General features: G+C 41.7%; 1 protein-coding gene across 1 annotated transcript in view; it reads right to left on the bottom strand.

Moving 5' to 3' along the window:
• Nucleotides 1-16,319, bottom strand: part of LOC310799946 (calcium-transporting ATPase type 2C member 1-like) — a 159,948-nt gene that overhangs the window by 18,503 nt on the left and 125,126 nt on the right. The window contains exons 17-19 of the mRNA XM_083662555.1: nucleotides 15,390-15,546; nucleotides 8,066-8,236; nucleotides 950-1,047 (exon numbers count right to left, since the gene is read on the bottom strand). Coding sequence (XP_083518681.1) covers nucleotides 950-1,047; nucleotides 8,066-8,236; nucleotides 15,390-15,546 — 426 coding nt within the window. The remainder of the gene's footprint in view (nucleotides 1-949; nucleotides 1,048-8,065; nucleotides 8,237-15,389; nucleotides 15,547-16,319) is intronic.

The following is a 16,319-nucleotide window of genomic DNA, read 5'->3' as shown; positions in this document are numbered from 1 at the left end:
TCAGCGTTAACGCGTTAATCGCGATGCGATTAAGGGCATTATATTTATAAAACGGCTCTCTCAAATCAAGCAATCTGATTGGTTCACAGCCATTGTATAATTCCAGTAACCGAGTTCAATAACCCATGGCCATGGGTTATTGGTTGCCATGGCAACTCTCTTACTAAGAGAGTAATAATAAGGCTTACCTCAAATGACAACGTAGAAAAAAAAAATGGCGGAGACAGCTGTCAGATCCTTGTGAATCGATCTTCGCTTATAACTTTACTAATACTTCGCAGAAAATGATGTTTTGTACAAGAATAGATGCAGGCTAATGTCTTCTTTGCAAAAGAAAGGCTGTTAACCCCGCATTTAACCCCGCATTTAACCCCGTAACGTTAGTTGGTGTCGGGCTTTGCAGAAAGCACTCAGCTTCTCAGCAAGCGCTGAGAATGCAACGCTGCGCTCGAGCTGCCTGTCGGGGTTTCCAGAAAGCTCTCAGCTACTCAGCAAGCGCCAGGATTGGCCAATGTCAACTTCAGTCTCCAGAACGATCCAATCAAATCACCCGCATGTTCTTGCGGTCCCGCCTTACAGTAGTGTTTCAACTGACTCTATCAGAATGACATGCCAGTCGGAGTCGGACTTATAGTATTACTATTATTATTATATTATCATACTTGGAAACCGTTTTATAAAAGCAATATAGGACTCGAGCTGCGTGTGTTGTGGAATATATCCCCCTGCTCAGCAGTTATCCCACTCGGCCGATAACAGCTGATCAGGGGGATATATTTGGCACAACACACTGGCTCTCATGCTATATTGCTTAAATATATATATATATATATATATATATATATATATATATATATATATATATATATATATATATATATATACCGGTATATATATATATATGTGTGTGTGTGTGTGTGTGTGTGTGTGTGTGTGTGTGTGGTCTCACTCTGGGGACGAGCTGGGAGAGCTGCTGTAGATCCATCTGGTCCACTTCATCTCCCGACAGAGACTGAGAGCCCTTAGTGTACAGACCCAGACGACTCGCTACACACACACACGCACACATGCACACACACACACACACACACACACACGCACTCTCACACACACACGCACACACACACACACACACACACACACACACACACACACACACACACACACACACACACACGCACACACACAATAAGTCCTCATTCAAATACCATTTAGGAATGCATTACTTAAGTCAATACATGACAATAGTCCAGTGTTGGTCATGTACTGTACTGTCATTCCATGTACTCATGATTCTATGTATAGTATACAGTCATCCTCAGACTCATTTGTATTAGGGTGTATAGCCTATATAATATATTATAAGTATAAGTATATAGTATATAACCCCAATTCTCTGACTAATTCATCCTTACCTTTCCTTCCTCTTATTTACTACTCACCTCACTTAAAGTAACAACTCAAAGTGCACATGTGTTAAACATGACACTAATGTGATGTTGTATTATGTATATAATGCTTATGATGGACCCAAGGAAGACTAGCTGGTGCCACAGGCTTGGCGTGCAAACTGCAGTATAGAGGAAAAGAGGACACCGTACCCAGTAGGGATGGGTACCGAACTCAGTACTTTTACAGGCACCGACCGAAAGGGGGCGGTTCTACCGAGTATCAGTTCACATGACATGAAACGGTACCTCATTTCGGTACTTGAACGCATCTGAGTAATAGAAGAGAGTGGGTAAAATAGAAATTCCGACGGAACCTTAAGGCAACACGCGAGAGCGCGTTACGTCAGTCCGTCACTCTACCTGAAACATCAACAAACACGACCAGCCGAAAATGTGACTACACTTTACCAAGATAGACTCAGACAACACTGGTTGCAACATTTGTGATGTGAATTACAAAGCTGGCCAGGGAAACACCTCAAACTTGAGGAAGCATGGTCAAACACAAGATATATTTAGCTAAATGCTGAAGACTGTAACGTCTTAGATAGGCTGAGGGTGAATGAAGCAGATAGCCTACCGCACTGCAGCTAACGTTAGCAGCACCTCCTCAGCTGTAACGTTGAGGCATCGACTTCTACATCAGGTAAAGTTATTTAATTAGCTAGCAGCTGGATAAGTTGTTTCACTGTCGTTGTGGTTGTTAGATAACGGGGCTTTTCACTGTCTTCACAACGACTGCAAACGTTACTACGTTAAACGTTAAACGCTAACGTTACTCTTGCTGCAGTAATTGTCAAGGGTTCAACAGAACGTATTTCCTCAGCCTGTATAGTAGCTATCAACATGAAATAAAAAGCATTTGAGAGCTTAAACCCGTGGCTTTTTATTTGGAAGGGTTACATTTGCCACAATCTTTATTAACATTTCTTAAAATGCATTAGAATATTTTTATTTTTAGGGGTTAAAGATAAAACATTTTTTTAATGAACATTAGGGCAAATATAATACGAAAAGCCAAAGGGTTAAGCTCTCAAATGCTTTTTAGTTTATGTTTCTATGTGCTACAGAGCCTGAGATATGAAGGCTTTAGTGAATACCGACCGCTCTCTCTGAGAAGTTTGGATTATAATTTTTTTACAACTGTAATTTTTTTTGTTATTAGAGCGTGTAAAGTACCGAAAATGGTACCGTTTTGGGTACCGTACCGAATTCCAGGTACCGGTATCGGTTCAAATGTGAACGGTACCCATCCCTAGTACCCAGACCCGAGCGCTGCGCTGCAGGTCTGGGGGATGGTTACGGACATACTCACAAGAGGGTGAGGTGATGCGTCAGGAGGGACGCACGCGTAAGGGGAGCTTACTAGAGCCGTACTCGTTTTAAGCAAGGTTTAGAGAGAAAAAACGTCCTGTTTGTCGACGGGGCAACAGATGACGCAAGGTACAAGCGGGGGTATGCTTGGCGTCCAAACTGCAGTATAGAGGAAAAGAGGACACCGTACCCAGACCTGAGTTTTATGTGTGTGTAGTCATGCTTATAGTCATGATGTCGGGGGACTCAATATAGATACATTGATTTTCTTTTTTTAAGTTTTGTTGTGATGCTTTTAAATGTCCATTTTATTCTCTTCTTTTATTCTTTTATTTTCCTGTCAACCATTTTATGTGAAGCACTTTGAATTGCCTCTGTGTATGAAATGTGCTATACAAATAAACTTGACTTGACTTGACAGGCATCAGCTAATGGGGATAATTTTACACGATTCTGGATCAAATGAGAATCTCGATTTTCTTGTTCAGAATTGAGAAAACGTCATTTTGTAACACTGCTATCAACTTTTGGAATAAAAGGACCTGCTTCAGTGCCAAGGCATAAACACTGTGAATGTCTTTAAACGTGCTCTCATGACTCATCTAAAAAATGAGATGTTGACTAGAGAGTAATTGCAACACCTTCGCTGAGATTTCATTTGTATATATCATATATTTTATGTGTCATCGATAGACAGTTCTTTTTTCTGTTTTTCTTTTATAAAGTACAATTGTGTAATACTAAGGTTTTGATATTTGAAGGACCCCAGTGGAAATAAGCAGGCTTCTAGTTTGTAACTTTAAGCTGCTTTACTGGGCTATCCTTGGATAATTTTTACTTTCGATTTACATATTGTGTACTTTTTTTTTTACTACTGTATTATTTGTAAATTTGTAATGGTTTTTATGCATTCTTGATCCGAAATAAACCAAACCAAATCACGATTCCCTCAGGATTTTTTTTTCTGATTTTCCCACATTTCCCTCCACAATTGTATTTGTCTCCCCTGCTGCCCCGGTCACTGCTCCGCCCTCTGCCGATCCGGGGCGAGCCATAGACTAGCACCATGCTTCCTCCGCCACAGACCCGGGGCGAGCCGTAGACTAGCACCATGCTTCCTCCGCCACAGACCCGGGGCGAGCCGTAGACTAGCACCATGCTTCCTCCGCCACATGCGCAGTTGCCAGCCGCTTCTTTTCGCCCGACGGCGGGGAGCTTCACCGGCACGACGTAGCACGTGGGAGGATCCTCACGATTCTTAAGACTATACATTTTACTGCGCTCTTGTTGCCTGATACAGACAGGAACAACAACTAAATATAATAGTGACTGTCATGGGAATGTCACATCAGCAGGTCAAAATGGGCTTCACACAGAGTACACACACAATGCAGTGTTTCCCATACATAAAGGAATTTGTGGCGGGCCGCCACAATAATATTTTGACCGCCACAATAAGATGTTGACCAAATTTTTTTTTTTTTTTTTTTTACAGTGCACCTGAACGCAACATGCAAGATATCCGCTGAATAAGTGTCCAATAAATGTTCATGTCATTCTGGCCAATACTTCTGTTATAGCATTTCAGTCTGGAATATGGAATATCTTTCAATAATCTATGATTTAGCTGCTAAATTGTCAAATACCGCCATCTGCTCGCTACCCAGGCACTTATGTATGTACTTAACCCAACTAACTTAACCTAACTAACTATCCGGTGTGCACAACACTGTCAGCCTAAACTCCGGCTGACACCCCAAAAACCTACAATCCGCTACAGAAAAATGTATATTGTTTGTTTATTAACTCATTGAGTGCCATGGACGTCTTTTGACGTCCAATTAAATAGTGACGTAGAGTGCCACGGACGTCTTTCGACGTCCAATGCGTTTTTTGACGGTGGGACGTCGATCAAAGCCTTCCGCATCTCCTGTACAACTATTGTAGCTATTGGAGGTCTATAACCTATTTTACAGAACCCTTAGGTGGCGACAGTGCTCTCCAGGTTAACAGAAAGGCAGAGAAAAACAGAGAATAAGTCGTTGGGGAAACGGAAATCGCATCGCATCCGTATGCATCGATATGCATGAAGCGTTTTAACGTTAGATGTGCCTGCAGCAGCCAATCTGCTCCCACAATTGAGCTCCTCCATGTCCGCTGCGACAGCCCATTCGCATGATCAGCCGTGGAGTTGTTATTATTCTCAACTGGAAGCATAGGAGCCGGTGACAAACACACGCGGAACGCTGTAAAAAAGCTGGATGTCGCGCACCCTTCACAGTGCAGAGCAAACTCAGCAGAGAGCCACCTCCCATACGGAGGAGTGTGCAGTTGAGGGTTGGGGGGGGGGGGGGGCACGCAGAGCAGCACACAACACCCAGACAGACCCAGGCAGCAGGACAGGGTTGGCAAACGCAAGCCAGAATATCCGATGCCCACCAGCAGCAAATCAAGACCAGCAAGAAGCTGCAACCAGCAGCGCACGCAGGGGCCAGCGCTGCTGGTTGCAGCTAAAAATATTATTCTGCCAAACAAAATTCCCTGGCCTTCACTGTTTTATTGAAGGAAATTATTTTTGAGGTGTGACTACATCAGAAAATTAGCTTCAGAGTCAGTGATGTGTTTGAAATGTTTAATTTCACAAAAGGGCCATTATCTCAGCTTCTAGAAAAAAACAGCTCTTTTTGGTTAAATCAAGCTATCTTCTCCGGCTGATAACTAAAGAACGGAAAATGATATCAATAAACCTGTTTTTGCTGATGATAGAAAAGAGTCTCATCGTTCTTTTTGCGTGTTCATTGTTTACATAGTAATATCACACAATATTCTGTGGGCCTCGAGAAATCACTGAAAAAAGCTCTGAAACTCTGGCACTGGGAGCGTCCGTTCTTCCAAAAGTGGCTGGCACTCAATGAGTTAACTGGCCCCTCGCCTTCTATCATTTCACGAAAGTGGCAAAGCAAGTTGAGTATCCCTGACCTATAGGGAGAAATGTAGTTTGTCATTGTAAACCCACAGCACAGTAATGATGACATGTTCTTCATAGATCTAGCCTTTTAATTTTGCTCTTAAGCTTTCTCAAAGTACACCAAATTCATGCATTTTACTTTAAAATGTTTAAAAAAATCTCGCTGGGGGGGCATGCCCCCGCACCCCCCTAGGGGGTCTGCGGTCACCCACCACAAATTCTCAAAATCCTGTGGGAAACACTGGACTAGCACCATGCTTCCTCCGCCACATGCGCAGTTGCCAGCCGCTTCTTTTCACCCGACGGCGGGGAGCTTCACCGGCACGACGTAGCACGTGGGAGGATCCTCACGATTCTTAAGACTATACATTTTACTGCGCTCTTGTTGCCTGATACAGACAGGAACAACAACTAAATATAATAGTGACTGTCATGGGAATGTCACATCAGCAGGTCAAATGGGCTTCACACAGAGTACACACACAATGTATAGACTCAATAGAGAGCTCCAGGGATGACGTATTTTTGTAGGCTGAATGCGGAAGTCCCGAACTTCCTGGTTCTTCACTGTTTCTGTCTATGGGATTTTTGAATGGGTTTTTGGCGCGATGCCTCAAATAATGTCTGTGGGAAACGAAAGTTTAATCAAACGCGAACCAAGGTTCAGCGGGATAATCTTCACACATGAGGACCACTTTCATGAGTTTTGAAGCGTAACTGCGAGCCCTAGAGGTAAAAAGCTCGTGCTAAGCTAATCCTGAACTACACACAGTGTCGCATAGGCGTCCACGCATTGATTGCGAGAGAAAGAATTTCCGCATTCACTTGTGATGACGTATAATATCCGCGTCGACATTGTAGTCTCATTTAGCCGTTTGCTAGCTAGCCACCCTTTTAACGGCACATAAAAGCTTCAAAACTCATAAAAGTGGTCTTCATGTGTGAAGATGATGTTACTAAACACTGGTTCGCGTTTGATTAAGCCAGCGTTGCCCAGAGAGATTATTAGAAGCATCGCGCCAAAAACCCATTCAAAACTCCCATAGGCGAAAACTGTGAAGAACCAGGGCTGTTAGCATCGATGATTTCCGGACTCGTTCCTGGAGCTCTCTATTCCAATGAAATTGGTATTAATTGGTATTGATCTCCAGCTGCATATCCTGCCATCCATACATGACATTCTGCACACACTGTTTGCTTTATGTGTATGAAAATGGGCCGGGAGGATACATGTGCATGGTGGCGGGTTGGGGAAAAAAAAAAAAAAAAAAAAGATGGGTGCAGTTAACGAGCCATCTGTAACAGAGTTAAATTAGTGACTAAAACGAAGTGTGGAGATGTGTGGTGCGAGACTACGTTAGTGGGATTAGGCAGTGTAATTGATAACCGTGTGACAATGCATTGAATTGGGCTCAACGCACGAGCTGTCGTCCTGTCAAAGTTATGCCCTCGTTATTTAACAAACAAAATAGCTTAATTCAAATGCTTGATGATGAATCCTTATCCAACACTTCCATCTCTCTCCTCTTATTTAGAACAATCTCTCTCTGGAGTTGTTTTCCGCTGCATTTCTGCCTGCTGCAGGTGAGGTGGGCATTTCATCATGTGGTGAAACGCACAAGTACTTGATGTGATGCAAGGGGATGTCCCTAATGATTTGAACATGCAACAGAATCGTCGTCATTCAGGAATAGGATCGCGATTTTATTGCGATTAATCGTGCAGCCCTAGTTAATATTGCAGTGCATTGTAAACATAGTGAGTGAAAAATTACTATTAATGACAAGATTACCGTAATAGTAGCTGTTCTTTTTTTGCCTAAAAATAAAATTGATGATTTTTTCTCTCAAAACTGGATTTCCGATTTTGATTTTTTTTTATACTATTATACTTCTCTAAACATTTGTTGCCCTGCAGAGCTCTTTTTTTGATACGATTTTTCATAACAATTTACGCTTTTACTCTGAAGGCAGAACAACCCAACTTTCTGTTTTAGCCTAACTTGCTATGCCTAACTTCCTGGCTGTTGCTTGCTAACCTGCAGTCACTTTGATCGAACACTCTGTGCTCTGTTGGAGGGATACTCTTGGTTCGATTACTCTTGCCTGTAGCGTGTGCCTCCGTGACATAATTATATAATTATATTAGCAGTGTCTAAGCGACCACCCGCGCTCGGAGTTATATCTGTACTAGAATAACACAAAGTCACAACAGATGACGATTTTGAATCGATTCAAAATCGATGTATCGAGCAGCACTAAGTAGTATAGTACAGTATAGTATAAAATGTGAGAGCAGACGTTAGCCAGGCAGTGTATAGACGACCTCTGACCTATGGACACGGCAGTTTCCTGGGAGTCTCCGGTCACCATCTTGACGGCGACGCCAGCACCGATGAGCGTCCCCACCGCCTCTCTGACCCCTGAGCGAGGAGGATCGATGATGCCAACCAGACCCAGGAAGGTCAGGCTGCCCAGGGTACTGCCCGACGCAAAGGCCAGCACTGAGAGAGAGAGAGAGAGACAGAGAGGGAGAGAGCGAGGCAGAGTTAGGCATCTTATTTATCATGTAAAGCTTAAACTAGTTTCTCTGTTACCTCTCTACCTACAATACAGACAGTCTGTTACCTCTCTACCTACAATACAGACAGTCTGTTATCTCTCTACCTACAATACAGACAGTCTGTTACCTCTCTACCTACAATACAGACAGTCTGTTATCTCTCTACCTACAATACAGACAGTCTGTTATCTCTCTAGCTACAATACAGACAGTCTGTTACCTCTCTACCTACAATACAGACAGTCTGTTATGTCTCTACCTACAATACAGACAGTCTGTTATGTCTCTACCTACAATACAGACAGTCTGTTACCTCTCTACCTACAATACAGACAGTCTGTTACCTCTCTACCTACAATACAGACAGTCTGTTATGTCTCTACCTACAATACAGACAGTCTGTTATGTCTCTACCTACAATACAGACAGTCTGTTACCTCTCTACCTACAATACAGACAGTCTGTTATGTCTCTACCTACAATACAGACAGTCTGTTACCTCCCTACCTACAATACAGTCTGTTATCTCTCTACCTACAATACAGACAGTCTGTTACCTCCCTACCTACAATACAGTCTGTTATCTCTCTACCTACAATACAGACAGTCTGTTACCTCTCTACCTACAATACAGACAGTCTGTTACCTCTCTAGCTACAATACAGACAGTCTGTTATCTCTCTACCTACAATACAGACAGTCTGTTATCTCTCTACCTACAATACAGACAGTCTGTTACCTCTCTACCTACAATACAGACAGTCTGTTATCTCTCTACCTACAATACAGACAGTCTGTTACCTCTCTACCTACAATACAGACAGTCTGTTATCTCTCTACCTACAATACAGACAGTCTGTTATCTCTCTACCTACAATACAGACAGTCTGTTATCTCTCTACCTACAATACAGACAGTCTGTTATCTCTCTAGCTACAATACAGACAGTCTGTTACCTCTCTAGCTACAATACAGTCTGTTATCTCTCTACCTACAATACAGACAGTCTGTTACCTCTCTACCTACAATACAGACAGTCTGTTATCTCTCTACCTACAATACAGACAGTCTGTTATCTCTCTACCTACAATACAGACAGTCTGTTACCTCTCTAGCTACAATACAGACAGTCTGTTATCTCTCTACCTACAATACAGACAGTCTGTTACCTCTCTAGCTACAATACAGACAGTCTGTTATCTCTCTACCTACAATACAGACAGTCTGTTATCTCTCTACCTACAATACAGACAGTCTGTTATCTCTCTACCTACAATACAGACAGTCTGTTATCTCTCTACCTACAATACAGACAGTCTGTTATCTCTCTACCTACAATACAGACAGTCTGTTATGTCTCTACCTACAATACAGACAGTCTGTTATCTCTCTAGCTACAATACAGACAGTCTGTTATCTCTCTACCTACAATACAGACAGTCTGTTATCTCTCTACCTACAATACAGACAGTCTGTTACCTCTCTACCTACAATACAGACAGTCTGTTATCTCTCTACCTACAATAAAGACAGTCTGTTATCTCTCTACCTACAATACAGACAGTCTGTTATCTCTCTACCTACAATACAGACAGTCTGTTATCTCTCTACCTACAATACAGACAGTCTGTTACCTCTCTACCTACAATACAGACAGTCTGTTATGTCTCTACCTACAATACAGACAGTCTGTTATCTCTCTACCTACAATACAGACAGTATGTTATCTCTCTACCTACAATACAGACAGTCTGTTATCTCTCTACCTACAATACAGACAGTCTGTTATCTCTCTACCTACAATACAGACAGTCTGTTATCTCTCTACCTACAATACAGACAGTCTGTTACCTCTCTACCTACAATACAGACAGTCTGTTATCTCTCTACCTACAATACAGACAGTCTGTTATCTCTCTACCTACAATACAGACAGTCTGTTACCTCTCTACCTACAATACAGACAGTCTGTTACCTCTCTACCTACAATACAGACAGTCTGTTATCTCTCTACCTACAATACAGACAGTCTGTTATCTCTCTACCTACAATACAGACAGTCTGTTATCTCTCTACCTACAATACAGTCTGTTATGTCTCTACCTACAATACAGACAGTCTGTTACCTCTCTACCTACAATACAGACAGTCTGTTATCTATCTACCTACAATACAGTCTGTTATGTCTCTACCTACAATACAGACAGTCTGTTACCTCTCTACCTACAATACAGACAGTCTGTTATCTCTCTAGCTACAATACAGACAGTCTGTTATCTCTCTAGCTACAATACAGACAGTCTGTTATCTCTCTACCTACAATACAGACAGTCTGTTATCTGTCTAGCTACAATACAGACAGTCTGTTACCTCTCTAGCTACAATACAGACAGTCTGTTATCTCTCTACCTACAATACAGACAGTCTGTTATCTCTCTACCTACAATACAGACAGTCTGTTATCTCTCTACCTACAATACAGACAATCTGTTATCTCTCTACCTACAATACAGACAGTCTGTATCTCTCTACCTACAATACAGACAGTCTGTTATCTCTCTAGCTACAATACAGACAGTCTGTTACCTCTCTACCTACAATACAGACAGTCTGTTATCTCTCTACCTACAATACAGTCTGTTATGTCTCTACCTACAATACAGACAGTCTGTTATCTCTCTAGCTACAATACAGACAGTCTGTTATCTCTCTACCTACAATACAGACAGTCTGTTATCTCTCTACCTACAATACAGACAGTCTGTTATCTCTCTACCTACAATACAGACAATCTGTTATCTCTCTACCTACAATACAGACAGTCTGTTATCTCTCTACCTACAATACAGACAGTCTGTTATCTCTCTACCTACAATACAGACAGTCTGTTATCTCTCTACCTACAATACAGACAGTCTGTTATCTCTCTACCTACAATACAGACAGTCTGTTATCTCTCTACCTACAATACAGACAGTCTGTTATCTCTCTACCTACAATACAGACAGTCTGTTATCTCTCTACCTACAATACAGACAATCTGTTATCTCTCTACCTACAATACAGACAGTCTGTTATCTCTCTACCTACAATACAGACAGTCTGTTATCTCTCTACCTACAATACAGACAGTCTGTTATCTCTCTACCTACAATACAGACAGTCTGTTATCTCTCTACCTACAATACAGACAGTCTGTTATCTCTCTACCTACAATACAGACAGTCTGTTACCTCTCTAGCTACAATACAGACAGTCTGTTACCTCTCTACCTACAATACAGACAGTCTGTTATCTCTCTACCTACAATACAGTCTGTTATGTCTCTACCTACAATACAGACAGTCTGTTACCTCTCTACCTACAATACAGACAGTCTGTTATCTCTCTAGCTACAATACAGACAGTCTGTTATCTCTCTACCTACAATACAGACAGTCTGTTATCTCTCTAGCTACAATACAGACAGTCTGTTACCTCTCTAGCTACAATACAGACAGTCTGTTATCTCTCTACCTACAATACAGACAGTCTGTTATCTCTCTAGCTACAATACAGACAGTCTGTTATCTCTCTACCTACAATAAAGACAGTCTGTTATCTCTCTACCTACAATACAGACAGTCTGTTACCTCTCTACCTACAATACAGACAGTCTGTTATCTCTCTACCTACAATACAGACAGTCTGTTATCTCTCTACCTACAATACAGACAGTCTGTTATCTCTCTACCTACAATACAGACAGTCTGTTATCTCTCTACCTACAATACAGACAGTCTGTTATCTATCTACCTACAATACAGACAGTCTGTTATCTCTCTACCTTCAATACAGACAGTCTGTTATCTCTTTACCTACAATACAGACAGTCTGTTATCTCTCTACCTTCAATACAGACAGTCTGTTATCTCTCTACCTACAATACAGTCTGTTATCTCTCTACCTACAATACAGTCTGTTATCTCTCTACCTACAATACAGACAGTCTGTTATCTCTCTACCTACAATACAGACAGTCTGTTATCTCTCTACCTACAATACAGACAGTCTGTTATCTCTCTAGCTACAATACAGACAGTCTGTTACCTCTCTAGCTACAATACAGACAGTCTGTTATCTCTCTAGCTACAATACAGACAGTCTGTTATCTCTCTAGCTACAATACAGACAGTCTGTTATCTCTCTACCTACAATACAGACAGTCTGTTACCTCTCTAGCTACAATACAGACAGTCTGTTATCTCTCTAGCTACAATACAGACCGTCTGTTATCTCTAGCTACAATACAGACAGTCTGTTATCTCTCTAGCTACAATACAGACAGTCTGTTATCTCTCTAGCTACAATACAGACAGTCTGTTACCTCTCTAGCTACAATACAGACAGTCTGTTATCTCTCTACCTACAATACAGACAGTCTGTTACCTCTCTAGCTACAATACAGACAGTCTGTTATCTCTCTACCTACAATACAGACAGTCTGTTATCTCTCTAGCTACAATACAGACAGTCTGTTATCTCTCTACCTACAATAAAGACAGTCTGTTATCTCTCTACCTACAATACAGACAGTCTGTTACCTCTCTACCTACAATACAGACAGTCTGTTATCTCTCTACCTACAATACAGACAGTCTGTTATCTCTCTACCTACAATACAGACAGTCTGTTATCTCTCTACCTACAATACAGACAGTCTGTTATCTCTCTACCTACAATACAGACAGTCTGTTATCTATCTACCTACAATACAGACAGTCTGTTATCTCTCTACCTTCAATACAGACAGTCTGTTATCTCTTTACCTACAATACAGACAGTCTGTTATCTCTCTACCTTCAATACAGACAGTCTGTTATCTCTCTACCTACAATACAGTCTGTTATCTCTCTACCTACAATACAGTCTGTTATCTCTCTACCTACAATACAGACAGTCTGTTATCTCTCTACCTACAATACAGACAGTCTGTTATCTCTCTACCTACAATACAGACAGTCTGTTATCTCTCTAGCTACAATACAGACAGTCTGTTACCTCTCTAGCTACAATACAGACAGTCTGTTATCTCTCTAGCTACAATACAGACAGTCTGTTATCTCTCTAGCTACAATACAGACAGTCTGTTATCTCTCTACCTACAATACAGACAGTCTGTTACCTCTCTAGCTACAATACAGACAGTCTGTTATCTCTCTAGCTACAATACAGACAGTCTGTTATCTCTCTAGCTACAATACAGACAGTCTGTTATCTCTCTAGCTACAATACAGACAGTCTGTTATCTCTCTAGCTACAATACAGACAGTCTGTTACCTCTCTAGCTACAATACAGACAGTCTGTTATCTCTCTACCTACAATACAGACAGTCTGTTATCTCTCTAGCTACAATACAGACAGTCTGTTATCTCTCTACCTACAATACAGACAGTCTGTTATCTCTCTAGCTACAATACAGACAGTCTGTTATCTCTCTACCTACAATACAGACAGTCTGTTATCTCTCTACCTACAATACAGACAGTCTGTTATCTCTCTACCTACAATACAGACAGTCTGTTATCTCTCTACCTACAATACAGACAGTCTGTTATCTCTCTACCTACAATACAGACCGTCTGTTATCTCTCTAGCTACAATACAGACAGTCTGTTATCTCTCTACCTACAATACAGACAGTCTGTTATCTCTCTAGCTACAATACAGACAGTCTGTTACCTCTCTAGCTACAATACAGACAGTCTGTTATCTCTCTAGCTACAATACAGACAGTCTGTTACCTCTCTACCTACAATACAGACAGTCTGTTATCTCTCTACCTACAATACAGACAGTCTGTTATCTCTCTAGCTACAATACAGACAGTCTGTTACCTCTCTACCTACAATACAGACAGTCTGTTATCTCTCTACCTACAATACAGACAGTCTGTTATGTCTCTACCTACAATACAGACAGTCTGTTATCTCTCTAGCTACAATACAGACAGTCATGGAGTTCTGGGTGGGACATTAAATGAGGTCTGTGGCCCCAATGTAATAATAATAATTAATTCGACTCATAAAGCGCTTTTCAAAGACCCAAAGACGCTGACAATATGAGTCGACAAAAAACAACAGGTAGGGGAACAAAGAGAAATGAGGGACAGGGAACAGATAGAGAATAAAAAGCAAGGTAGGCAGGGAGACATAGAAGGAGGGGGGAGGTAGACAAGAGGGGAGAGGAGAGAAGGAGCAGGGAGGGGCGGGAGATGTGATTATGGGTACGGGAGGTTGTGTGCCTGGGAGGAGAACAGGTAGGTTTTTAGGCGGGATTTGAAGATGGTGAGTGAGGGTGAGTCTCGGACGGGCTGGGGGAGAGAGTTCCAGAGACAGGGAGCTGCTCTGGAGAAGGTTCCATCGCCGAAGCTGCGAAGTTTGGATGGAGGAACGTTGAGGGGAACAGTGGATGAGGAGCGGAGGGTTCGGGAGGGTCCTATTCGAAATTCGCTGGCCAAAGTCGACTTTTAATCGAAATTCGAAAATAAAAATTAAATGTAAAAAAAATTAAAAATGTAATTTTTTTTTTTTTTTATAAGCATTTTAAGCAAGGTTTATGGAAAAATGAATGGCGGATGAAATCCCATGAAGAGGGAGAGGTTGCTTATAAAAATTGTTTTACTTGCTCAAACCAAGCGATTCGACTATACTTAGAATCAGGGGAGACAATGCAACATTTCACTCACCAAAATTTTTTTTTTTTTTTCAATAAACGAATTTCGAATTTCAATAATAAAAGTCGACCTTGATAATAACAACGATTATTCGAAAATTCGAAATTCGATGCCCATCCCTAGTATAGGGGAGACCGTTTGTGGAGAGCTTTGAAGGTGAGGAGGGCAGGTATGAAGTCGATGCGTTGTTTGATGGGGAGCCAATGGAGAGAGAGTGGAGGAAGGCTGTGATGTGGTGCCCCAATGTGGACTAAATGACGGATATGAACATTTTGAGAGCCACTGTTGTAAGGCACTTTGTTGGTCTGTTTAGGAACATCTCCATCATATTCCATTAACCAGATTGTCCGTCGTCATTCCAGGTCCAGTGTGTTTTACCTCTGAGCCCTGCTGTGCCCATGTAGCTCTTCTGCTGGTGGTACAGCTCCCTCTGCTGGTGGCTGAGGGGCATGGCAGCTCCTCTGCTGTTGTAGGAGCTGCAGTAACGGATCACCTGCTCGTAGGCTCCCTTCATGAAGTACACGGCAGGCTTATCCTGGGGGTGGAATGAGACGCACAGCACATGTTAATGGTGGAACTTTGGATCCACAGAGTACAAAATATTTGGATTCGACATTTGAATGATAGATATTTTCTAGGGATGTCACAATATATCGTCCCACGATATATCGCAATATCAAAACGTGACGCTATGTATCGTCGTTGAGATGAAATCTCATGTCGCGACAAAAAGAAGCTGAACATGGTGGCACTGATCTGCATCTGATTGCATGCTCGCTCTCCTTTTCATTGCTTTGTTTGAACAGACGAGGGACGTCACAGACACACGGGGGATGAAAATGGTGAAATTGCTCAAATGGCGTGGAGGATGCCCCCTCAACTTACAAATCGATTATATCGATAATATTGTTAAAATATCGTATCATATCGTTATCGTGAATCCAATATCGTGTATCGTACTGTGAACTGAGTGTATCGTGACACCCCTAATATATATATATTATTTTAAGCTGTGAAAAGATGGCTCTGTCAGCTTCAACTGTTTTTTATAAGGCTGAGCTATGGGGGTGAATGTGTGGAGACCAAGGTTTTATTAGAAATATGGTCTGACGATGTTATAAAAACTGGAAAAACTCATAAAAATGCAGACACTTTCCAGGTATTTTCAGAGAGTCTGAGAGAGAGAGGGGATATGAGAGAGCAATGCCACCTGGAGAGATATTAATGATTGCTCTTTTTTACAGAGAGGAGTGAGCTTATACTGAACGAGCTTCTGATACATCATATTGCCTCTTGGCCTCTGCAGCA

The sequence above is a fragment of the Poromitra crassiceps genome (assembly GCF_964638095.1).
Source record: "Poromitra crassiceps genome assembly, chromosome: 29".
Taxonomy (NCBI): domain Eukaryota; kingdom Metazoa; phylum Chordata; class Actinopteri; order Beryciformes; family Melamphaidae; genus Poromitra; species Poromitra crassiceps.
The sequence above is the reverse complement of the archived record's forward strand: the minus strand, read 5'-3'. Positions and strand labels throughout refer to the sequence as shown.